Source organism: Grammomys surdaster, unplaced genomic scaffold, assembly GCF_004785775.1.
Source record: "Grammomys surdaster isolate TR1022 unplaced genomic scaffold, NIH_TR_1.0 219, whole genome shotgun sequence".
Classification (NCBI taxonomy): domain Eukaryota; kingdom Metazoa; phylum Chordata; class Mammalia; order Rodentia; family Muridae; genus Grammomys; species Grammomys surdaster.
In genome coordinates, this window is record NW_021604664.1 from 2,737,068 (window position 1) to 2,763,678 (window position 26,611).

Genomic DNA, 26,611 nt, shown 5'->3' on the forward strand with positions numbered 1-26,611 from the left:
AACACAATTTGAACTGGGTCCAGAAAATTCAAATTTCCAAGTAAAGAAGTAGCCATGAAAGCTGGGTGGTGGTGGTACACCCCTTTAATCCTAGCGTTCGAGAGGCAGATTTCCAAGTTCAAGGCTAGCCTGATCTAGAGTGAGTTCTAGGACATCCAGGTCTACAAAGAAATACTGTCTAGAAAGAAGTGGTAATGGCACTTGCTCTGGCCAGAAGCAGCATGTGCACAGCCTAGGGGGTACATGTGATGTTCTTGCTGCCATGAAGTAACACAAGTAAAAATAGGAAAAAGGTTATTTATTAAAGAAGCCATCTGTGAGTCATTCTGGTTAAATTAGCACACTTGACATAACACTTTGGATCAGAACATGCCTTCTTTAAAATACATTGGGCTCCACAAGCAAACACCTAAGGGTCAATTCAAGTAGCACTTCAGGAGCCCAGCAGAGTATCTGGAGAGGATGGGGCAGCAATCATTCACCTTCCCAGTGCAATAGCCACTTTCTGTAAACACCTGTCAGAAGCTAGGACTGCAACTTTCAAGCCATGGCAGAAGTTGATAAGCAGTTAGGTCAGGAAAGGAGAGTCACCGAAGCTGTGGTCCAGGCAAGATCCCGGCTGGGCCCTGTGCCCGCTGCCTCACAGACTGCTGAGACTGCACAGCCAAGGAGCACAGTAGGCACCACCTACGTTCGATTCAGTGTCTGGAAGATTCTAGAGATCTGCAGCATGACCGGGCCCGTCTCTGGGTCGTTCATCCACTGGGTGCTGTTAAGTGGGTTCTCCAGCATGTCTTCAAATGCTGTGGGAAGACAACAGAGTTGAGTGGCAGCACCCACACACCAACAAGGATACTAAGCCTTTTCAATGGCCCTCTAGGGAAAGGGAGCAGGGACACAAAGAGCTCACTGCTGACCCTGACACTCACCCTTACGAGCCAACCACAGTGCCTGAGCTACTGATCAAACAGACTTCAGGGGCCATCGGAAGTAGACTGCCTGTGTGATCACAGCACCTCAACTCAGAGCCTTCAACAGGGTAGGGTGGTCAGCTGCGCATGTTCACACCTTTGACAGAACAATGAACTGCCTGTGTGCTCCAGCTCATAGTCTACTAGTGGAGAAGTCACAGCCTGGACTCATGGCACTCCAACTCTGGAAAGCTACCAGTAGACTCAAGTCAGGTTTGCAAACACCCCTTTCCACACACCACAGGAAATGCCCATGGGAAAAAATCCTTGGTACAAATATACTCCAGCAGATTTTTTTTTCTTTAGAGACAGAATCTCTGTGTAGCTCTGGCTGTTCTGGAACTCACTCTGCAGACCAGACTAGCCTTAAACTCAAGAGAGTCCCCTGCCTCTGCCGCCAAAGTACTGGAATTAACTACATGTGCCACCAGCAGATTTAATTCCATCATCCCAGAAAACCTACATGTTCAACCCTAACACAGTAAACAAGTCACGGAAGGCTGGAGTACAGTCCCACAGTAATCATTTGCTCAACATGCACAGACCCCAAGGTCCAGCACTAAAACAATCTCGTACATACACACACATACACACGCACAAGCACGTGCATGCGCATGCACACACGCACGCACATGAACAAAGTATTTTTTAAAATGAAAACCTTTTCTTTTCCTCTTTTCTTTCTTCCTGGTTTTTCAAGACAAGGTTTCTCTGTGTAGCCCTGGCTGCCCTAGTACTTGATCTGTAGACTAGGCTGGCCGCAAACTCAAGAGATCCACCTGCCTCTGCCTGCCACAGTGCTGGACTAAAGGTGTGTGCCGCTGCTGTCACCACCTGGTAAACTTTGATTTCCTAGAGTTTCACACAATTAAGGCTGGGAAGATGGCTCAATGGATAAAAGCACTTGCCATACAAGATTGAGGACCTGACTTAATCTCCAGTATTCATATAAAAAGCAGGGCATGATAGCACGTGCTTATAATCCCAGTACTGGGGAGGTAGAGACAGAAGGACCCTGGGCCTAGAGGCTTACTGGCTAGCCAGCCTAGCCTACTCAGCAATTTCCAAGTTAACAAAGGACCTTGTCTCAAAAAATAAATAAATAAATAAAATGGGAGTTGGCAAAATGGCTTAACAAGTAAAGGAGGTGGCCACCAAGTCTGATGACCTGAGTTCAATCCTGGGGAAGCACAAGGTAGAAGGAAAAAGAACCTCTTGCAAACTGTCCTTTGACATCCACATGCTGATGTATGCCCTCCCCCACACAAATAAATAATGTAAGAAATGTAGGCAGCTGAGGAATGACACCTGAGGTGGACCTCTGATGTCCATGTCCACAGCACAGACACATGTTCATCTGCACACACATGAATACATACGCATGTATACTACACAGTGACATGGAAGGCATCTGAGGCACAGACACATGTTCATCTGCACACACATGAATATATATGCATGTATATTACACAGTGACATGGAAGGCATCTGAGGCACAGACACATGTTCACATAGACATATATACTACCACAGTGAACCTAGGAAATTAAGGCACATCAGGAACATCTGTACCAGGGATACAGTAACCATTAGCTTTGGTTTCTTAAAAAAACACAAAAATATTATGAGAATATGTTTTTGTTTTAACCCCAGGTGTGGAATATGGGGCTGCTTCAGACTGTCCACATCAGCACACTATGATTTTGCCAGCAGCAGTGTCTGTAATTGTGTGATATTTGGAATTCTGGAGACTTTTTCAGAGGGTACAGAAATGCTAGGGCCCCAAGAGGTGGGGTGGGTTGTTGTTGTTGGGTTGGTTGCTGTGGGTTGTGGTTTATTTAGTCATGCACAAAGACAAAATAATAAGAAGAAACTAAGATATCCTGAGGATGAAGATCAAACTTGCCCCAAGGAATACACTACCCCCAGTCAGCAGTCTAATGTTACTGTCACCCCCTTTCTTTCCCTTCTATTCCTTTTTTCTCCCCCAGCTCGTGTCAGGGGGTTGAAAGAGTGGAAAAAGGGTGAAGAAGGGTGGTAGAAAGAAGAATCCACAAATAGCCAAAACCAGCTACAAGACAGCATCAATGGGCAGGTGTTCTTTACCTGTACGAGCTCTAAAATGAGTGTCACAACTGAAGACCAGATGCCTAATACCTGGGGCAAAGGGAAAAGAAGAGATGCAGAGCCCAACGGAAAGTGCTCCACAGTGCTGACATGCAGTGCTCAGATGGTTGAGCAATCAGGCCGTGGCAGTAGAGGGAGGAGGTTTCAAGGTTAGCAATGGCAGGAGGGCAGGAGAACATGCAGACAGGACAGAAGCAAGCGCTCAGGGCCCAGCCCTGCTCATCTCATGCTGCTTACTCTTGGGAATGCAAGCTGCACCCAGAGTATGGGCACGAGAAAAGCTTGCTGCCTCAACATGCCCTTTACAGAAAGCAATTTAGGTGACCAAAAACAGGGTACCATGTTGTCAAAGTAACACAGTACATCTGTAGAACAACTGGTATGGATTCACCAAACACTGTCTCAGATGGTGAGAACACAGAGAGTGATGTGTGAGTCGCACAAGCTGTACTACAGGACTGCTGTCCCACTAGCACAGACACCCACATGCCCGGAAGCTAGGCAGGCACACACTCAGCACAGGGAAGGCTAAGGTGGGAGGACAGCACAGGTTTGAGGCCAGCCAAGGTTATGTAGCAAGACTCTGAAAAATAGAAGCACTAGAATGACATATACGCATGAAAGGAGTTCAAGGTAGTCACAAATTTGCTACTTACAAATTTGCTAAAATAAATATATTTCTGATAAAACATAAAGGTCATGGGATTGGGGATTTCTTAATTTTTAAAGTTTATTTCTTTATGTATTAGAAGAGCATACCTCATTGTGCAGGAAAGTCAGAAGACAGTTTGTAGAAGCTAGTTCTCCCCATCTGAGTTCCAGGAATCAACCTCAAGTTGTCAGATTTGGTGGCAAGTATCTTTACTCACTGAGCCATCACCCCAGCCCAGGGTCGTTGTTTTTATTTTATTAGTAAACATCAAAAACATCTAAGTAGAGCTTGAGAGAAGTATACATGCCTGCAGGAGATAGTATGAGCAGGCCATCCTGGCCGGTGTGGACCTTCACAGGAGTTCTGCAGGGATGGCATCAGTCCTGCAGTGCAGATGCGGCAGGGAGCTAAATGCCCACTGCCAACTCAATCCTGTTATGCTGAGTGCTGACGCCCTGTCCCTTGAACAGGCTACTGCTCTAAAGAGCAGTCTACATACCTCCGTCCTGCCTCTGGGCCCAGAGCCCACCAGGCACAGACTAAGTGTGCTCACTCTGGGTGGTTTATTTCAGAAAAGAGAAAGGACTAACAGTAGCTAAACATACACCTGATAGTCTAAAGAAGGTAAGAGTAAACACCCGGTACCTAAAATGAAGGAAGAGCTTCTCTTATCTGACCAAATGCATCTTAAAACACACTAACCAACAGACGGCAAAGTTCATATTGACATATGAAAAGAAAGCTCAGTCATAGACTGTGTACTTAGCATGCCGGGAGCTGAAACTCTAGCACAAAAGAAAAAATAAAAAAGTCCTTTGGCAACATCTATTTATTTCTTATACTGTCTGATTCTGTGTCAACTTGACTCAAGCTGGAGTTCACATAATAAGGAGCCTCCCTTGAGGAAATGCCTCCATGAGATCCAGCTGTAAGGCATTTTCTCAATTGTGATCAAGGGGGGAGGGCCCCTTGTGGGTGGTGCCATCCCTGGGCTGGTAGTCCTGGGTTCTATAAGAAAGCAAGCTGAGCAAACCAGGGGAAGCAAGCCAGTAAGTAACATCCCTCCATGGCCTCTACATCAGCTCCTGCTTCCTGACCTGCTTGAGCTGCAGTCCTGACTTCTTTTGGTGATGAACAGCAATGGAAGTATAAGACATTTCTTAAAAACTATTAGCCAGGTGGTGGCGGAGTAGAGCTTTAATTCTGGCACTTAGAAGTAGAGGCAGACGGATCTCTCTGAGTTCCAGGACAGCCAGGGCTACAGAGAGAAACCCTGTCTTGAAAAACACAAAAACAACAACAAAAAAGATCTACAGACAGCCTGAAAAGGGTTAAGGGAGGATGTTCTCAGTGTGAAAGACCAGAGACAATGAAAATACCAAACACAGCCTTAAATACATAAGGGACAACTGTGTTCCTTCTATCGTACATGCTACAACTACAACCTGCACACATACATGCATACTTTCAGCTAAATGATAGACTTAAAGAAACGTCAAAACTTTTCAACAACCTAAGAGAAATGTCTTTCTGACCATAAAAAAAACAAAAACAAAAACAGAAAAACAAAAAAACAAAACCAAAACAAAACAAAAAACAAAAAAACAGGTTCAAGGAAACAGAGGACTTCTGTTCCCAAAAGCTACTTGACAGGAAACCAGAAATGGGACAACACACACAGTAAACTAGAAAGAGCCAGTGTTCAGACTGTGTAAAGAACTTCCTCAGTAAATGAAGAAAAATGTAGAAGGAAGAGAGACATGGAAGCAGGTAGAGCCCTGTGCTGTACCCACTGCTGAGCTTCGTCTAGACCAGAGACGTTAGGCCTAGGCAACAATTCCTTCTCTTTGTGTTCACCCTAGCCCTGGAAGCCCAGTGCACAGAAGCCCATTTGCATTGAGGGACAGGAAAGAGTCTCTGCATGCAAGGAGATGACCCATATACCACTGGACACCAGGGTACAGTCACTCCTGACCCATGGAATAGTTTACACCACCTCACAGGAAATATGGCAGTTACAGAAATGGCCTAAAAAGTGATGCCACATTATACGGCAGGGACAAGTGACACAGAAAATATGTATAAGAGTGGCCAAACCCTACAGGAAAGCCAAGGAAGGACAAGCCTTGGGGTCATGGCCACGCTTGTGTGTAGGGGATGATGATGTATTGGAAGGGCATGTGCGACTCAGAGAGAGTAGTGACTAGATGGTCAGACTCTGCACTCACAAGACTGAAACACTGAGGAGAGGCCCATCTTGATTCAGACGGCTACATAGCTGGTTTAAAAACAAACAAAAAACTTCAAACACACATGGACTTTCCATCCTGTTGTCACCCCTGAACAGTTCAGAATCACAGCCACGTTCTTGGCATTGATGTTACATTAGAAGCCAAAAGGAATCTATAGAGCATAAGCAATACTACACGTTTTCTGCTGTTTCTTTGAGACAAGATCTCACTCTTAAGTCAAGCTGACCTGGAACTCTTGTCATTCACTGAGACTGCAGGTGTAAGCCACACCAGTCTCCAGGTTCCATTGTGAGTGTCTGCACATACTCCTGGAACCAGTACTGTGGACACTGATGGTAACCACTGTGCAGGGAGAAGGCCACCAGGCCGACCTAGACCTCTCAAATCTCCTGCCTCCGCCTTCCAAGTGCTGAGATATAGGAGTGGCCACTATGACAGTTTTCAAACGAATGGCATGTTCCTAACTATTTTGTTCTATTACTTTTTTGTTTTGGTTTAGTTTTTGGTTGTTTTTAAGACAGGGTTTCTCTGTGTAGCCCTGGCTGTCCTGTGGCCTCGAACTCAGAAATCTGCCTGCCTCTGTCTCCTGACTGCTGGGATTAAAGGCCACCGTGGCCCTATTTTTAAAGTGGCAGACTTAGCATTATTTTTAGGATTTATTGGGGGCATGCACATGTCACAGTGTACAAGCAGAAGTCAGCTCTCACCTTTCACCATGTGGTTTCTGGGAGTCAAACTCAGACTTGCCAGAAAATACCCACTAATCTTGCTGGCCCCATTATGTGGATTTTTGTTTTGTTTTTTGTTTGTTTTTTTTCGAGACAGGGTTTCTCTGTGTAGCCCTGACTGTCCTGGAACTCACTCTGTAGACCAGGCTGGCCTCGAACTCAGAAATCTAACTGCTTCTGCCTCCTGAGTGCTGGGATTAAAGGTGTGTGCCACCAATACCCGGCTTATGTGGATTTTTAATATCTATCACAAGTAAAAAGTAATTATCAAAGAAATTCCTTATAAGTAATAAACAAAATCCAAACCCTACTGTCTTGTCATCTCCTATTCCCATACAGGCCACTGCTCTGCTCTTCCAAGTCCCCCTATGCAGAAGCTCATCCCATCAAGGCAGAGCCTGACTTCCAGGCTTTCAGAAGCATAGCTACAATGCTTTGCATAAGCCAACCTGCGTGGCACAGCAGTAGTGCCCAAAGCATTTCACTAGCACCTGTCTTGTGGCAGGGAATCCACCCGCCATGTGGTTCTCACCCAAGCTAGCCTAAGTAAACACACATACCTAGCAATGTCTTAGGGTTTGTCAAACCCAGCTGCACCACTGGGTTGTCCAGGATGGCCTGAAAGAGAGGGCTATTGGGATCGATGCCCTGGTCCAATTCCTCAGGGGATGGCTTCCGGTCTCCCAGCAGCCATTCACACTAAAAACCCAAGAACACCAGACGAGCTGTTAGTTCCTTCTCAAAGTATGTGAAGCTCACCTGTCCCTTCCTGTGGCTCTCCACAAGCCCCCATGGCTGCAATGCCTGGAAGGGGCCCTAACACGTACAAACCTGGTCCACATTCAGCTAGGGTAGAGACAGAAGGAAATATCAGTCTAGGTTTCTTAGAAGACCTGGCACTGCAGTTCAATTTGACCACAGTCATGGCCCTGGTCACAACACAGTCCCAAACACCCTGCTTTCTTTAAGGGAATCCCAGTATGATAGTATCTCTCCACAGCAATGAGCCTGGAGAGTCTGGATCCAGAATTGTGTCTCAGCTGTCTGAGCCCTGAGTCCACACACAAGTGAGGCGATCACAGACCCAGCACAGAGGCCTCCCAGGACCAAGAGCCTGTCAGCTGTGCTATGTGTTAATGGCATGATATTCAATCCTTTTTCATTTGTTTATTTAGGTTTTTTTTTTTTGAGACAAGGTTTCTCTGTGTAGCCCTGGCTGTCCTGGAACTAGCTCTATAGAGCAGGCTAACTTCAAACTCAGAGATCTGCCTGCCTCTCCTCTCAAGTGCTGGGAATTAAAGGTATACACCCATACCCATCCTATGGTATTTATTTTAACAGCTTATAGCCCGCTGCTAATAGAATGTGCACACAAAAAGCACTGTGGGTTCAGGGTATTCTCAGTTTCTATTTGAACCATCTGTCCTAACATTTCACATACAAAGTGCCATCACCAATTATGTGTGGAAGTCTTGACACAAGGGACATTCCCAATGCATGCCACATGAGGTACAGGGGACGTGAGAGGCTCAAAGCGGAACTCACAGCAGCGTTCTGCTGATTGTTGTTCACTCTGAGGGCATCAATCACTTCCTTCTCATCAAAGCCCATCTCCATCAGCGAAATGACAGCCTAAGAGGGAAGAACAAGCTGGTCAGCACCCTAGCAAAGGACATTGCCACCAGGGGCAGTATCACCCGAAGTGCAAGTTCCCTTCAGTGACAGTTGCAGGCAGAAGATAGCATCTGGCACACACGAGGCAGGAAAGAGCACCCTCCCTTAAAACCAAGGCAAAGGAAGGAAATGTTTCATCTCTGCAGCCAAGGAGAGAAGTCGGAGCCTTGGAAGGGCATTTGCTACTGCATGTGACTACACCAGGACCACTGTGAAACACAGGCCCTAGGTGGCAGTTTTCCTTAGCTCTGCAGAAGTAAAGCTCCATTTGTCTGCAGAAACCTCCCAACCTGGCCAGTGGGATTCTTATAGAAAATCCAAGCCACAGATGATACCCTAAGAAAAACATTTATTCAACATGCCAAAATCTAGGGAGCAGGTAGCATGCAGCCTGAGTGGGCTAATCTATAACCTGAAAGTAAAGGCCAAAGGAAGAATTAAAACTCCAGCAAAGAACAGGGAGATGCATAAAGAACACAAAGGAGAAAGTACCCGTGCAGTAATGGTAAGGTGTGACCATAAGTGTGTACCTGCAGCAGCTGACGGAAGGCAACACAGGTATCCTATATCGTTACCCAGTAGCCAGCATGATGCACTCCCCCTCCCTCGCCAGCCCACAACATGTCCCTCTAGCTCTCTGAACACTGTCTACCCAAAGGCCACAGCAACAGGTCCAGCAGCACTTGTAGAGGACAGAAGCTTGTATGGAGATGTCACTGAGCAGGAAGAAGCCACCTAGACCCAAGCATGGATTTTATATATGAGGAACCAAGTCCCAAGCCTGAATGAGAACTCCCATAGACTCCAGGCCTCCTGGTTTCCTTGCACAACACAACCACAAACCCAACCTCCATACTGAGGCCCCCATCACTTACCCGAGCATCGGCTCGGAATTCCTTTTTCCGGCGTATCTTCTTGAAGATTTCTGTGAGCTCATCCCGGGTATCCTCATCTTCAACACTAGTTCCCACACCAGCTTCAGAGGAGGTGGAGGTGGTAGCTGCAGCACTTGCCCCTGCTTGAGAGGCATGGCCTGGAAGAGGTGTGTCAATAGCTGGATCTTCCGAGTGTTCAATTAACCACTCCATGGCCTGAGGCACTGACATGCTAGAAGGGGACAAGAGATTCTTCTTAACTCCTCCAAGATGGTTACTAGAACTTTCCTATCCTATGTACTCCAACATGCTTCAAAAGAGATAGCAAGACCAGCAGCAGCAATGGCAGCAGATGGTCTCTTGGGATGGAAACCTCCATAGACCTCACACCTCCAACCCCCAAAAAACAAGCATAAACACATGCCCAAAACACAAGAGACAAAGGAGTCCAGGTCCTAGGTGTGCAGCACAAAGAACACTGCTGTTGACCAGTTCTGGTCTACAGACTTCATATGGGGTCTGAGTGAGTATTAAAACCAGATGTGCAAGAAGACTGTTAAGAATCTCTGTCCGGCCAGGAGCAGGTCTGGCTCAGAGCTCTCCTAACTTGAGAGTGCAGGGCACATTTACAGACTGATTTTTAACCCTTCTAACAGGCAGGTATTGTGGTTCAGACCTTCAGTCCCAGCTACTTTGGAGCCTAAGGCAGAAGGACTACCTAAGTCCAGGAGTTCAAGACCAGCATAGGTAACAGAGACCCTCAATACACACACACACACACACACACACACACACACACACACACACACATCCCAAAAAGATCATAAATGAAAGTACTTCTGGAGCACAACGATACGGTGCCTCTATTAAAACACACAATTAGAAATGACTCAATTGGACTGGAGAGCTGGCTCAGAGATTAAGAAGACTAGCTCCTGAGTTGATTCCTAGTATCCATGTCAGGCAGTTTACAACAGTCTGTAATGCTAGCTCCAGATAACCCAACTTCCTCTTCTGGCTTCTATGGGCACCCACAGACACATATACATATACACAGATAAATAAAAATTTTAAATAAATCTTAAAAAGTATGACTCTGGAGATTAGAAGGGGAATCACAGGGAAACGCAGGCCAAGAAGAAAGAAAGCATACTGGTTCAGCCGAAGGGCCTTTGAGGCTCTGCTCTCAGGAAAGCCCATCTCTGTGAGCTGCCGCAAGGCAGTCTCATCCACTCGCTCATCCTCGTCTTCATCCAGCATAGCTGAGGAGAAAGACAAGGCCTGCCATGAGGAGATTCTTAAGCCCTTTGAAGACCCACAGCCTCATCTGCAGAGGCTCACCTCACCTAGCAATTATTGATGCCAAATCCTCTTTCCCCCAGTAATCAAAAGGTGCAGGCTAGGAGCCACTCATACCATTTGCCTTCTTAAACAATTCAACTGCATCAGGATTCAGTGCTAACAGCTTCTGTGCCACCTCAATGAGAGACACTAGGATCTTCCGGAGTTCTGTCTGAAACTGCAGTGGAATGAAGAAAGAGATCATGCCCGGTACAGTGATGCACACCTGTAATCCCTACTCTTGCGAAGCTGAGAAAAGAAGATTGCTGGGGGTTTGAGCCTAAACTAACAGTTACAGTAGCCTATAACTACTGTATAGTTTAAACCTAAACTATACAGTAAAACCCTGTCTCAAAAAAAAAAAAAAGAAAAAAAAAAGATTATTTCTCAGAATGTCCAACAAACTTGCTTAAATCTGCAACCCTATCCCAGACATAACCCTCCAAATCTACAAGGGCATGTTGGCCCTTACCTTTAATCTCAGAGCTGGAAGGCAGAGGGAGGCAGATCTCTGTGAACTCAAAACCAACCTGGTCTACACAGTGAGACTACTGTCTCAAAAACTAACAAAGAACATCGAAACACTAGACTGGCACAGCAGCCCTTGTCTAGTACAGGGCCTAGAGATGGAACACCACAGCCTAAAGCCTCCTGAGAGGCTGGGTGGAGGGCTGGACCCAGGCAGAGGACACATTCCCAGTCAGTCACTGAAGAACAACAAAGCTCTTATCAAAAGGACCTCTCCAAAAGAGGTCTCTTCAGAGAGGTCTGGCTCCCAGATGGATCGGGACCATGGAATGGTGACCACTTTCCCCAGGTCCTGCACACACAAGCACATCTTATCACTGTTGGTCCATGTGCACATGCTGCAGGCTTTGACTTTAGCTTAGTTTCCTTGTCAGACTATTCCCTGAAAGCTTTGCTGTATTCAGAGCAAAGACATTATATTTCCATACAGCTTGTCTGTCTGTCCAGTACTACAGGTATCTTGTCAACTTTGTAGTCTGAAAAAATTATAAATTTTGGAACAGCTCAAAAGTAGTAAAGGGTTCCTGAATATTCTGTTTCAGATTCTTTTTTCAAGGGGGTAAAGGGTGGTCTTAATTATAATATCCAGGCTAGCCTCAAACCTAAGCTCAAGCCATCCTCCTGAATGCCAGAGCCACAAGCATATGCCAGTCACCATACCATCCCCAAGCACTTTTAAAGAGCTTCTTCCCCAAGCCCCACACAAGGCTCACGTCTCTCATGGTGGTTTGGACAGCAGTCCGATCTGTGCTGCAGGCAGGCAGGTTGGCCGTTGCTCGAAGAATAGCATCTTTGTCTGGAGCCTTTTGCTCTTGTTTCTTCTGCAGAGAAAATGACTCAAGTCAGAAAAGCACCAAGGACCATGAAGAGTATGACAATGAATATGGAACAGCCCAGAGAAAAGAAGAACAGTAACCTTCTAAGCCTTAGGTATGATCCCCTTGAGCTAGAGGATTCTGGAAAGTTCTGTGCACAGAACTGGAAGCAGAAGCCTAACAAGATACTCCAGACATGACCTCACCTGCTACAAACCATATGCATATGAAGACAGAGAGGATGGTGTTGCAGAGTGGTGGTCCTGTGGTGCTTCACTGGGGCTGGGGAAAGGCCTCCAGAGGAAGGACACAGCTGCAGTGAACCTAGGAGGCCTCTCAAACTTCCATGAATGAAAGTTAAAGACGAAGGTGGCAGAAGCTTACAGATAAGGGAGATAGGAGAGAAAATAAAACCAGCAGTGGCCACAGCACTCAGCAAATTCAGAAGGTACAGGAAGAAAACAGTGTACAGGTAAACGAGCTACAAAATGGTTAGAAGATAGACACAAAGGATGGCTGGGGCAATGGCTAATGCCAAGAGCCCACAGGGCAGAACCTATCAAGAGCAAGGCTCTATCAACCAACAAAAGGGCAGCAGGCTACTGGGGCTAGAGAGAGCAGTTCTGGGATCCAAGAGGCAGAATGGTACCTCTGCCTCACAGCCTTGGCCAACAGCAGTCTGACTGGCCTGAGACCCTAGAGTGGGAGGCTGCACTCAAGGGAAGGAGGAAGAAAGGGAACCTGCACCCAACTACAGCTTCACTTCTTGTTCAACCCAGCTGCTCAGACTCAGCAAGCCAACCAGTACAGATGAGACGGGAAGGGTACAAGAAGGTCTCTGCCACAGGAAGCTCGGCGGCTGGCACAAGCCACTGAGACATAAAGCACCAACAAGCCTCCAGGGCTCTCAGAGGCCAGGGGCACAGGAACACTTCCAAGACCAAGAAGAAGAAAAATACAAGTAATGAGAAGGAGGAAGAGAGGAACAGGACAGGAGGTGGGCACCTCAGCACCAGCAACCCCAAGCCACACCCACCCAGTATGTGCACACTAGGGTGCCACCAACAAGAGCAAAAGCAGCAAGGTAAAAGGGCTATAGAATGGTTAAAAGATACAGTTAAGTAAAATCCACAGGATGGCCCACTAGGTCAGCCAACAACAGCTGAAGAGAAAGAAACCAAGAAAGAAATTATCAAGAACAATCAGAGAAAGCAGTTGTGGTGGCACACATTAGTAACACCAGCACTTGGGAGGCGAGGGGAAAAAGACTTCCAAGAGTTCAAAGCCAGCCTAGTCTACATAGAAGCACAGCTAGCAAGAGCTATACAGCATGGCCTTACCTGAAAAACCCAAAACATCTGAGTAACTGTTAGCTGGCAGAATTATGGAGAGCAAGGCCTGGTCAGACAAAGTGTGGATCTGAAGGTGTGGATCTGTTTGTTTTGTTTTTTTCCAGACAGATTTCTCTGTGGAGCTCTGGCTGCCTGAGACTTGCTCCATAGTCCAGGCTGGCCTCAAACTCAGAGATCCACCTGCCTCCGCCTCCTGAGTGCTGTACATCAGCACCCAGCTGAAGATGTGTTTTAAAGAGTATGTCCTGTCCCTTCCTGTCACTCTTCTTTGTTCCTGACTAGCATGCAGTAAACAGCTTTTGTTTGCTGGTTCTTCCACCATGTTTTTGCACAGTTATAGCCTAAAAGCAATGATGCCAGCTGATCCCAGACTGAAACTTCTGAAAAGTCGACATCACAATAAGCCCTTCCTCCTCTAGGATGCTCCTGCAGGCATTAAGTCACAGTGATGCCAAGTCTGACACACTGAAGGAAGACAAGACGGCACTCAATTCTGCAGAAGCAGAACTCACACAGCCCTATGCTTCCTGCTGACAGTCCCCAAGTCTGCAAGACCCTAAGATGTAAGCAGGGTCATCAGTCCTTGGCTTGGGTTTTATCACATGGCACAGCTAAATGCAGAAAAAGCAAATGGTTTTCGGGCCTAGCTACTTTGAGTCCTTACAAAGGGTATCACGCTTCCCAACAAGGAGGTTCAACCGCTGAAAATCTCTGCTTCTTTGGCGGAGATGGAAAGCCATGCAAACTGCCTCCAGGAACTAAAGGGAGCCTTCACCTGACCTCAGTGACAGAATTCTGTCAACTGTCTAAATGTACCCAGAAGCACCTTCTTCCCACAACCTCAGCTGAGCCTTCTGCCCTCACAAGCCTTAGTACTATGTTCAGAAAGCAGGTCTGTGGCAACCAAAAGAGGCAACAGGAACCCAACATCCAACACAGAGAGAATCGGAGAGCTGGCTGCACAGTAGCAATTCAAACAACACACACAGACCAGAAGCACCTGAGGCCTTAGACACACAAGACAAATGTTCAACCACTAAAGCTACATCCCCAGGCCCAAGACAAAAAGAAATCCGAATATGCTATCCTCCTCGCAGAAATGAGTACTTCAATGACAACAGTAAGCAAACAGGACTAGCTTCAGTCAGCACTCACTGTCACTGAAAGGAAGCGGCTAGGAGGGGAGCTGTATCCTTATCACTAAGAGCCACATCTGAAGTGGTAATTCCAGAAAGAGCAATGAAGCAGAGTACCTAGAGAGCAGGAAGAGAGTTACTGAGGACAGCAGCTGAAGGAATTAGAGGTGGGCTGGGGGAGTGTCAGCGGCATGCATAAGGCAACAGGAACCTGTCCCTAACACTGATAGTTGAGTGACTTCCTTTAGGAAACGTGAATCAAATTTTATTAGATTTGTAGTACTCTTTGACTCTTAATGACTACATTTTTACTTAAGTAATGCCATGATTTTCAACTTTCCATTTAGGTACTGTGTCAAGGCAACTCTAGCAAGCTATTAGCTAGGTACCTTAAGTACCTAAGCAAGCAGCAGGGTACATAGTTTGTGGTCAGAACTATGTTCTTTTTTATTTATTATTTACTTCCTTACTTCCTTCCTTACTTATTAATGAGTGTTCTTAATGTATACTCGCCTGCCAGAAGAGAGCATAAAATCCCCTTATAGACAGTCATGAGCCACCATGTGGTTACTGGGAATTGAACTCAGGACCTTTGGAAGCACAGCCAGTGCTCTTAACCACTGAGCCACCTCATCAGCTCCCAGAACTATGTTCTTAATAGTTACTGGGACTTCAAGTCTAAACATCCAGTTAGGACTGTAATCTGAGCTCTGCTATTGGCTAGAAAAGCAGGGTGAGGCCCAGGATCTGTCTGGTGAAGATGGATGGAGCGGCCTGCCCACGTGCTGCTGACTGTACCCACACCCACACCCACCCATCACCATGGCCAGGTGGCCAAAGATAAGGAGGATGTGAAGGCCTGGCACTCTTCTATATCCTTGGCCTCAGCATAGACCCCAGCATAACTCATCTTCTATCAGGCCATAGGTCCACCCACGAGCTGGCCTGATCCTTCTCTAAGACCAATACTCTCTCCCTGGCATTCAAAGCATGTATAAGAAACTCCAGAGCCCTGAGACAGGAAAAAGTGTTAAACAAAGGTGACTGCCCTTTAAAAGAGCACATCCTAGGACTGGAGAGAGAGCGCAGCACTGAAGAGTGCTTGCTACTCTTCCAAAACATCTCCATTCAGCTCCTAGCACCCACTTCAGGAGGCTCTCATCCATGTATAACTCCAGCTCCAGGGGATCAGACAGCCTCTCCTGACCTGTGTGGGCACAGACACAGAGACTCATAGAAATACACAGATAACAAAATAAACAATCTTTATAAACCATTTCCCTCCACTAGGCACAGGCATGTGGTCTGGTGTCAGAGTAGACAGCCTGACAGGATGCATCTTGCACTGCATTAGAGAGCCTTGCTGAAGGATGGGCTGGAGCAGCCACTGTACAAGAGACAAAGGGGTAGCTTTCCTAAGGCCCCTAGAAAAAGAGAAGGTACAAGCCACAGATGACACTCTAACACAGACTTCAAGACATAGAACTCAGCATAAGTGCAAAATTGCAAGGACACACACAGGCCAAACCAGGTGTGCAGCTGCTTGTAACCTCTCTGCACGCCAACCCTTCATGTACAGGATCCACACTGGCAGCAGCACGGAGGAAGCACCCGCTGAGGACAATGTTCTCACTCTCTTCTGCCACCATTCAGCAATCATGAACACACTCAGAGCAGAACAGGCACGGTCATGATGAAGGGCCCCTTATACCACACATGTTGTGGAGAGACTATACAGTCCCAGAAAATAACTCAAGGACTTCTTTGAAGTCTGACACATGAAAGATACCTAGCAATGAAGAGCCCTAGTTCCTAACGTTGAAACTTACCTTTTCTTCTGCTGAGACATCAGCCATCTTAGGGAGTGGAGAAGGAGCACGCTTTTTTATCAATAACAAGACATCTAGAAAAAAAATAAGTTATATTTATGAAGTCAGTTACTTCCCCATAGCTATAAATGACATAAAAGGTACCAAATGGGGGACAGAGAGATAGCTCAGTGGCTTAAGGGCTTGCTATACACAAGGGAGGACTGAGGTTCAAATCCTCAGAGCCATAAGAATGACAGGTGGGCATGGCAGTCTGCCCATAGTTATACCACTTGGAGGCAGAGACTAAAAATCCCCAAATTAAGCTGGCTAGCCAGAATGGCTGAATAGACAAGCTCTGGGTTCCACAAGAGACTCAGCCTCAGTGAATAGATGTGAAGCCCAGACTTCCACATGCATATTTACACATACATATATTGGTGTGTGTGTGTGTGTGTGTACATGTGTACACACACAAACCACATATGCACATGAGACACAAGGATGTTGCTTAATGCTTAAGGCTAGAAAGTGGGATCCCTGGGTCCCTCCTAAGCCAAGCCAGTGTCGCCTCCTCAGCTTTGAAGTGGCCACTGGGTCACCATAGATGACCTACCTGGGGCTTCAGAGGTGGGCATGGCACATCCCTGATAACCACACAGGGCACTAGTGGACATCTTGCATAATGTCTTTATTTTCAAGGGCTCAGTTCTAAAAATATGTGAGGCAACAGATAGTAATCTAAAGCATGAGCAACCTGTAGCCAGTTCACAGTTCACCACAGCGGGGGAGGAGAGTGAGGTCACCTCCCCCTTCATTTTGAGTTTGGTCATAGGTCATCATAAGTCCTTATTTGAATGACATACAGAAAACAAGTTTTGTCCCAGAGCCAAGCATAAATGAAAAGTGGGTGTGCAGAACAGAAGTATCTCACTCAGACCCTCAAACAGCCAGCCACTGTGATGAGTACTTCCAGCACAAGAATAAAGCCACAGAAGCTCCAGAAACTGGTTTTGCTTTAAAACAGGACTAAACATAACACTCAAGTTTGGCTTCTTTGATATCTGCCAGTTGTTCGGCTTCTGCTACTTTTCTTAAGTACATCAAAACATGTACTTCTTTTAATTAAAAAAAACAAACAACAAACAAACAAAAAAAAACCCAGAGTTAATCTGCTTCTCCTGCTTGTGTCTAAATTCAGGAAAGAGCCTTGTGGGTGACCCAGGGATGCAGGCCCCATGCTCTGTGGAGTTTGCTCACACCCTCCTTACCTTGGTCCTGGATGTTTTCTTCCAAGATCGTTTTGCTGTCACTCAGCACCCTCTCTGAAGCAGCATGTATTAACTTATGGTGGGTCACATTCTTGGGGTCTTCTAAGCTCCCATGAGCACCCTGGGGGAAGAATTAAGCCACAAATCTCTAAATTGGAAGTAAATTATGACAGGAATAACATAGAGCCTGGCATCTCAAGCCACACATGGAGTTACTAAGGCTCCCTCTTTGTCGTGTATGTATGTATAATGTATATATATTTCCATGTGGGTATGTATATGTGTTTCCACAAGCATATGGCAGCCAGAGGCTAATGCTGGGGGGGGGTCTTCCTCAACTACTCACTTTATTTTTTGAGACATTAGTTCTCATTTGAGAACTTGATTTATCAACTCAACTATGCTGACTGGCCAACAGGGTCAAGATCCTCTCAGCGTTGCCATCCTCCTCACCCCACCTTAATGCTGAGGTGACAGCTATGCTGCTGCCCCTGGCATTTACACAGGCACTGGGGATCCAAACCCAAGTCCTCATGATTGTACAGAAGACACATTACCAATTGAGCCATCTCCAACCCATGGAATTATTGCATTTTCATACTAGTCAAGACATTAAGGCATAAATGACAGTAAAGAATACCCATACATGATTTAAAAAACAGCTGAGTAAACTGCCAGCAAGCATTGAACCCTCCACGCTTCCAAGCTTATAACCAGCCCACAGTAGACTCTTGGGATGGCTAAGAGCTTTCGAACACAAAATCCTACTGATAAGCACTTGCAACCCAAATCACTTTAGTTTGGAAAGATCTGGAAAATGACTTTTAGACGAATATATGCCTGTGGTCTTCTGAGGATCTGAAGATCTAGTTGCTTTATGCATTTGCTTTTCTTTCTTCAGCAGTCACACAAAAGGCAGAAAAACTGCACAGAGAGAAGACTGCTTTCCAGGAGCAAGGAGGCAACACCTGCCCACTGAATACCACATAGTCCTCAGCGGACACAGTGAACAACTGGCCTCAGCCTAGCCTTGGGCCCAATATCTATACTCCAGATGTAGCCTACAGGAGATCAGGGGCACACACCTGTGTTTATGTCTCCAGGGCCAAAAAACCTAGTGATAGTATCAGGCAGAGGAGGTGGAAAGGAAACTATCAGTGCTACCAAGGAAGACAGCACCTCTGAAAGGACCCAACAGGTGATCCCACAGGCACCTACCTCATGACAAGTGACTTCACACACTGAGTGGAGGCTTATGCAATCCCATCAACCTTCTACCATAGTAGCTTATAATCTCAGCCAGGCTCCAGCACTCATTCATATAGAATGCAAACACACCGTCTCCAATGACACAGTCCTGCCTGTCTTTGGGTCACACCTATCATATATCTGATTGTCAAGGAGAAAAAGACCAAGAACACCCTGCTGGTACCACATGGCACAAATGGGGACTCACTGTGCCTGTGTGTTCATCACTAGGTATACTCACCCGAGTTTGTACAAGTTTCCACAAGTCCACCACTGCCCAGCATCACACAAGTTTCCCAGGCCCAGGTATCACACATAAAGTCAGCTGCAGCCCCTCTCAAATTCAGAACAAAGTCATAGACTATAACTATTTCTGCTGCTATGGGTTCCTGGTGTTAGAAGTAGTCCAGGAAACCCAGTGAGAGGGCTCGCTAGTACTTTCTAAAACCTGAAAGGGACTAACACAGGCCTGGAGGGGAGAATGGGCCCCCTCGCACATTCAGGCACAGGTTCCTCAGGCCTTCCTGGAGGTTCTGGAAGGCATCTTGGGTACCATGATGCACAAACTCAACAAAGAACCTTTGTATATATGGCTGCTAACCAGAAGAGAAGAAGAAACAGAAGCATGTATTTCCCTCTAGACCCTGGAATTTTAGAGTACCAGAATCTTGCATCAGTCTCAGATTGAAACCAGTGTTGAAAAGTGGACCATCACACAGAGACAAAGGTTAAGGCTAAGGGCTATAAGACATATCTAACTTACAGCAACCAACTTACTCACCATTGTGACGAAGAAGAGAACCTCAACTTTCTCTTCTTTTCTTTTTTTTGTTAAAGATTTGTTTGTTTATTTATTTATTTATTTATTTGATGTATGTGAGAACACTCTTGCTGTCTTCAGACACACCAGAGGAGGGCATCTGATCCCATTACAGATGGTTGTGAGCCACCATGTGGTTGCTGGGAATTGAATTCAGGACCTCTGGAAGAACAGCCAGTGCTCTTACCTTCTGAGCCATCCCTCCAGCCCCAAACCTCAACTTTCCTTGAACCTGAAAATGGCTCTTTAATAATGTCAATTTGTCTGAACTAAGAAATACCCTCAGCATCGATAAGGCACACTGCTGGGTGTCTATGAGGGCTTTTCCATAGATAATTAAATGAGATAGAAGAAAACCAAGCCTGAATGTGGGAGCCCTATCCCATGGGCTGGAACTCCAGACTGAATACAAAGAAGTCAGCCAACTGCTCTTTCTGCTTCCTGATCCAAAGATATGTGAGCAAGCAGCCCCAGGTCCTCATTAACAGAGCTACCTGCCACTGTACCCCCATCTCCACCACCATAAAGAACTGTATCCCTTCAGACCATGAACCAAAATAAATATCCCTTCATTTGCTTTGATGTGGTACCCAGTTACAACAACCAAAACAGTAGAACACCCATTCTGCTTCCAAAAATACTAAGTGGGATGCTTAAAATTCTAAAATCCCTGGTTAATCCTCGCAGATTTGTCAAGTTCAGAATACAGTCTGAAACATAATTAAAAAATAGTAACTGTATTCTGAAGCATGTCAGCAGCACACCAGGAACAAGTCATGACACAGGTCATCACACTACATAACACCACAACCCTATGTTCATGTGCACATATCCCAGAAGTGTCTGTCATTAGCTTCTGCTCATGTCTCGTTCTGTACGTCATGGAAAGATGACAGGACCTGAATCTTCACAGGACCTGGGACAGTTTAGGCTTGGGAGAAGTCTTGTGCTTCATCCAGATGCTTTACACCATAGAAAAATTTCCCCACACTACAGCTCCATCACACCACACCACCACTAACCCCCTTTAGAAAAGAGGGCTTACTGTGTCCCTTTCCTAGACAGTGGAAGCTGGGGAATACCATGGTGAAGTCACTTTGAATAAAACAAAAAGGGGAAGGCAAAAAACAAATCTATTTCCTTAAGAATTTTAATAATAAGCCTTTCCTTGATACAGCTGAAAACTCCCAGGAGTGTTGTGGGAGAAAATTTTAAAAAATGTTTAAAAAAATACCCCTCAGGAAGAAATAATAAAATAATAATAATAACAACTCCAGTAACCAGTGTACACAGAAGAGTAAAGAAAATAGAAGTCAAGTCAAGACAGCAATATCTTGTGCACGACAGGTTTCCAAGGAGACAGTCAGGTACAACGAGAAAAATCCTCTTTTCTAATAAATACACTGTGACTCCTAGAGCTAATGGGACCTGAAGGTGGGTCCGTGCTGATGCCTCCACTCTCTGATCCTGTAATTTACAATATCTCGTATGCTGTGAATTCTCCTGCTGCTTCAGCCCTCATACCTGGAGGATGCAGAGTAGAATAAAATCACAGTTTAAACAAGAATAATGACAAAAACGGTCAAAATGGCACAACTCCAGTATCAACTGGAACATTAGGCATCACAAATAATTAGCATCATATCAAAACCTGCTGTCTAACCACGCGGCTCCTAAAGTTTATCAATAAGCGTCTGCAAATCACCTCCCCATTCCCTTCATAAAATACCGCCATGCTCATTCTGTATATCCACACCATGAGGCTCATTCTGTATATTCACACCATGAGGGAGTTAGGAAGACACCACAGCCGTGAAGGGGACATCCCACGCTGCTGTGGCTTGGGGCTGACACCACCTTTCATTCCTTTAATCCTTACACTGGCTTTGAGGTCATCCCAAGCTCAGCCCTGAGGAACCTGACCTAGGGGATGACACAGCACAGCACTAGGCCAGCTTGGATACTAGGGAACAGTCTGGATGCCCAAGGAGGCTCCAACCTTTAAGCCTGTGCTAAGCCTCTAGGTCTTGCTATTGAGAAAACCCACAGGCTCAGCACAAGCTTAAAGGTTGGGGACTCCTTGGGCTGTCTAAATACATTTTGCCCTTAAGCATGTGAGCCTCACTGAGGTGAACCACAGACACCAAGACCCATGGTTACTCAACATCTAATGCACTGCAGAAGAGGGGCTTGAAACAAATCTCTTGGAGCCTGCCTGACATTACCACTGACTACACAAAGGCACACAGATGATAAAGCATCCTTTGTAAGCAGCTGCTATAGTAACTTGAAGACTGCTTTTAGAGGAAACACAATGCTGAACTCTAAGCCAATCTACTGCTGAAGATCCCTAATGTTCCGAAGAGTCCCCTCTAAAAAGCTGTCTGGCACTAATCATGTCTGGTATGGTGCTTCCATAGGCCACCAGTGTCTTAACAGGCATCTGTTTCACCTTTAACTGAGAGCACTTAGAGCCGGGATGGCATCAAGAACTAATCCCAAGACTTAACTATCTAAAACTAAAGGGCTAACTATGGTACAAAGCACACTGAATGTAAGTAAACTTAACAAATGCCACTTTCTGGCAAGGAGACAGTTATCCTGGACCTTCCCACTCAATCAACTGTTGCCCCTGTAGAAAGCAGAAGCCTAGGGACTTGTCCTACAGCGGCACTATTTTAAGTGACTACAGCTAAGTGCCAAGTCCCGGCTAGGGGCTCCTAGCAGCTGGCTCTTCAGGCAAGGAGCCGGTCCTCTTACAATGGGATCTAGTTACTTCCAGCTTCTGGAGAAAACTGAAACCTCATCTCAACAGCAGGCAAGCCCCAAGACTAGAAAACTATGAGCCCTTGCTTTTGCCTCTCCCAGTCTCCGTTCATTCTCGCCTTCACCTCCCTAGCACACTGCAGAAATTAAATAAAGTTCGCCCATCAGCTGGGCTAGATGCTCTTCTCTGAGCCGCTAGGTTTGTGATTAGAGGTGTGTAGAGAAAAGGAGCGGGAGGCGTTGTCCCTGCCCGGAGGAGCGAAGGCTGGGAGCAGCGGGCTACACTGCGGGACGTGGGGTCGGGTCCAGGCAGAAGCGAAAATCTGGCGTCTAGATAGAGATAGGAGTGTCGGTGCAGATGGGAGTCTGGGGCTAGGGCGGAGTCTGGGACAGAAGTCTAGGTTTCTGGTTTCCAGAACGGAGACAGAGGTGGAACTGGGACGTAAGGAGCTCGGCCTTACATGTTTGAGGCAACTCTCCTTGAGCTTCTCCACCGATGTGTCCTCGGTCGCCTCCTCCAGCCACTCGGTGCCGTCGGCTGCGCAGATGTGCAGCCGAAGCACCTTGCCCGCGAAGATCTTCTCCTCCTGCACAAACATCGCGCCGCCGCCCAGGCCTGCACCCGCCGCCCGAACCCGTGAAGGTCACTGGGGCTGGCGGGAGGACCAGGGGCGGGGCCGGGCCGCCGCGCGCTCCTTCGCTGGCCGCCGCCGCCCCGCCCCGGCTCCTGTCAGCTCGGCCTCCCGTCACTGAAGGGGCAGGAGTTGTACCCTCGCTGGCACTGCCCGCGTCGCCGTAGCCGCCGGGAGCGCGCTGTCGCAGCCGCGCCGGAAGTGCGTTATGGGCGCCCGTGGGTATGCCGGGAAATGTGGTTTTTTTGGTAGGCGTTCCGCTGGTGCCCACGCTGCGCCGGAAATAGGTAAAGTGCGCCGAGGCACGTCGGGAGTTGTCGTTCCCAGGCAGGCTCACGGCCCAAGAATAATAATAATTAATAATAATAATAATAATAATAATAATAATAATAATAATAATAATAATAATAATAATAATAATAATAAAAAATGTGTGAGGATACCGGGAGTTGTAGTTCTCCAGATACCTCATTACTTCAGCACCGTCCAGCTTTGTTACCTGATTCGCTGGTCTGTTGGAATTTGAAAAGGGCTCCAGAGTCAAGTACACAACATCTTAGAGTTGTCAGCGAAAAATATAAAACGTCTGGATCAGGGCACTAGAAATGTGTCACAGTTGTAAGTGCTTGTCTGTCATGAACAAAGCCCTGGGTTTGATCCTCGGCGCAGCACAGGTTTATAATCCTAGCACTTAGGCAGAACCAGAGGTTCAGGCAGGTCATCCTTGTCTACATAATGAGTTCAAGACCACACTGGAATACAAGCCTGAATAAAATACATACAAATGTGCATGCACGTGCACGCGCACACGCACACGCGCACACACACACACACACACACACACACACGGGATAGAGAGATGGCTCTGTGGTTAGGATCACTTTCTACTCTTGCTGAGGATCCTGGTTTAGTTCTCAGAACCCACAGAACTATCTTGAAGATCAGACACCCTCTTCTGATTTTCAAAGGCATATCAGTAATGTTAATACATATACGTAAGCAAAATACTCACAAAATAAATCTTTTTAAATTAAACAACAAAAACCAATTTTCAGTGATCCAAGAATGGTTGTGTGGAAGTAGGAGGAACAGGAATTGAAGTTCATAGTTATCTCTGACAAGATCTATGAGATTTTGCCACAGATCTGAGTCTTGGCAGATGGTACAGAATGAAGCAATAAGGGTTGTGAGGACTGCATCTGAGGCCCCTCCAGCTGCTCTTGAAGTCCCCCAGGCCTCTCCCCAACAAATCTCTTGCTGTTTGTCCAAAGCCTAGGCAACTCAGCCCATTCTTCAGAGGCCTTATGTCCTCTTTCTCCTGGAAGCCTGTAATGGCTGCCGCCCCAGGGCTACTGGTTTGCATAATAAGAATGTTTGCAAGTATTTCCACATAGACCAAATCCAGCATCCTACCACTGTATATGCCAAAAGAAGTGGCCAGAAGGACATGGGACAAGTCCTTCCCACATGCTGGATCTGGCTTTCCAGGATTCCCAGGAGTGGGGAAGTGAGCAGAAGGAACTGTGGAGACTGTGATCTTGGCAACATATATATGAGGTCCCTTTTGAGCTGGAGACAACAGGTCCCCTCCTCCAAAATCTCCAGGCTTCTACGTGGACACAGAGATACCACACCGAGCACTCTGAGGAAGGATGGGCTGCCCAGCCTCCCAGGTCAGCCTTACTACAGGAGTGGCAGCCATAGCTCTACTGGTGCTCGTGTAGTAATCAAGGGAGAACTCGTCGGTTCTCCCTCTGTTCAGCTTGGCTAAGGCATAGGGCTTGCATGGAGACTCAGCTTCTTCCATCTGGTGTCATTCTGTACCTTGTCCAGTCTCAGTCTCTGCTTCAGAGAACATGCTGTCCCTTCCCTGCTTGCCCATAAGAAGGCACATGTTTATAGAGTACATGCTATTTATGCTGGGGATGAAACAGGGGAGGGTTGAGTGAAGCTCCTGGCTGGCAGAGCCTGTGTTCTTAGAGCAAGACAAGGCTCTGAAGACTCTTAATTAAAGACTCTGAAATCAGCTTTAACCACCCCAGAGAGAAAGGAAATTTACAGAGGAGTTCCTAGGGGGTCTCTCAGAACCTCCATTGGCCAAGAGGACCAGGCTAAAGTACTAAGGTCATACTACACAGGGCGCCCCCACAGGGGGATCTCATGTGAGATCCTAAACCAACAGACCTACAAAGACCCTCTCCTGCAAAGCCACATTCTTGGGTTCCAAGTGGGCATGAGTTCGGAGACCTTCAACTTGCAGCACGAGTGGAGAGGTCGTGGGCATTTACTAGCACAGGGTTGCACTGCTGTCCTGTCCTGCCTGTGCCACCCCATTCTGCACACACAACCCCCCAATGACATTGGGGCTTCATCATTTTGACCTCTCAGCTCCTCGGGAGGTCAGTCCCAAGGATCCAGTAAGGGCAAACCCAATACTACCTTCACACTGGACCCCCTACTCCAGACCCTAGCCCACAAAGTTCGATGAGTAAGAGCCAAGCAACCTGTGGCTTGCAGCACTACTTACACCCTCAGGGACAGCTTCCTACCCACAACACTACTTACACCCTCAGGGACAGCTTCCTACCCATATGGTTTTCAAGGACAGAACAAGCCAGATGGGTACTCCCAGAATCAGTCAGCTCCTCACCCCAGTTGGTCTGAGTGTGGCAGGTTCAGGCCCCATCTAGGAACCAGAGATGCCTGTGATCAGAAAAGAGCTAGCCCTGGTAGAAGATCTGTACCAAGATGGCTGCCACAACTAGGTACTGGTTTCTGCCCCAGCACCAGGAGTTCCCTGGAGGTGGAGGCTAGCAGGAACATGGCTCCCCTTCCAATGGCCTCCCCACCTTTTGACCTGACAAGCAACCTGGGGAAATACGCCCCGTGTGGTGTCAGTGTGCATGTTATGTTGGCATTAGCTATGCTAGACAAGCTGGGAAGAGTCTCCCTGCAAAAGGGCATCGACTCTGATTCAAATGCTCCTACTAGCCATGAACAGAACCGAGTTTCCCATGCCGCAAATTTTACAAAAAGGGAAATACTGCAGTACCTAGAGCGGGCCACTAGGAGGCGCGAATAAGCCACTGTCCAGCTCAGAGCAGGTATTTGTGAGTTGGCTGGTTGTGTGGAACAAGTGCACATACAGTGCGAGCATGTATATGAATGTACTTATGTTTGTGTACATATGTATATGAATGAATTTATATAGGAGTATGCCGGTGTGTATTTGTGTCTGTAGGCATACCAGTCATCACTGGTATGTATGTGGTACACACAAATGCGTGAGTAGGTGTGCAGGTGAGCAGGTGAACAGGTGAGTAGGTGAGCAGGTGTGCAGGTGAGCAGGTGAGCAGGTGTGCAGGTGTGCAGGTGAGCAGGTGTGCAGGTGAGCAGATGTGCAGGTGAGCAGGTGAGCAGGTGTGCAGGTGAGCAGGTGAGCAGGTGTGCAGGTGAGCAGGTGAGCAGGTGAGCAGGTGTGCAGGTGAACAGGTGTGCAGGTGTGCAGATGTGCAGGTGTGCAGGTGAGCAGGTGTGCAGGTGAGCAGGTGAGCAGGTGTGCAGGTGTGCAGGTGAGCAGGTGAGCAGGTGTGCAGGTGAGCAGGTGAGCAGGTG

General features: G+C 46.9%; 1 protein-coding gene across 2 annotated transcripts; it reads right to left on the reverse strand.

Moving 5' to 3' along the window:
• Positions 1 to 279: 279 nt before the first annotated feature.
• Ubac1 (UBA domain containing 1) lies at positions 280 to 23,131 on the reverse strand. Of its 2 annotated transcripts, XM_028772855.1 has the most exons (10): positions 22,826 to 23,131; positions 17,531 to 17,651; positions 16,281 to 16,354; positions 11,862 to 11,969; positions 10,696 to 10,798; positions 10,433 to 10,541; positions 9,280 to 9,511; positions 8,276 to 8,362; positions 7,291 to 7,429; positions 280 to 803 (listed from the first exon to the last, which is right to left on the reverse strand). In XM_028772855.1, exons 1-10 carry the CDS (start codon positions 22,961 to 22,963, stop codon positions 688 to 690), a joined length of 1,227 nt encoding a protein of 408 aa, XP_028628688.1. In that variant the 5' UTR covers positions 22,964 to 23,131; the 3' UTR covers positions 280 to 687. The 2 variants fall into 2 exon arrangements, with proteins under 2 accessions (XP_028628688.1, XP_028628689.1); XM_028772856.1 differs by lacking the exon at positions 7,291 to 7,429 and having other exon boundaries at positions 22,826 to 23,028.
• Positions 23,132 to 26,611: the final 3,480 nt, after the last annotated feature.

Coding starts and splice junctions, on each gene's coding strand:
- Ubac1 (XM_028772855.1), bottom strand. CDS start 22,963: ATGTTTGTGCAGGAGGAGAAGATCTTCGCGGGCAAGGTGCTTCGGCTG. Junction 10,542..10,695: donor ATTGTTTAAGAAGGCAAATG/GTATGAGTGGCT, acceptor CTTTCTCCTCAG/CTATGCTGGATGAAGACGAG. Junction 8,363..9,279: donor AATTCCGAGCCGATGCTCGG/GTAAGTGATGGG, acceptor CTTCCCTCTTAG/GCTGTCATTTCGCTGATGGA.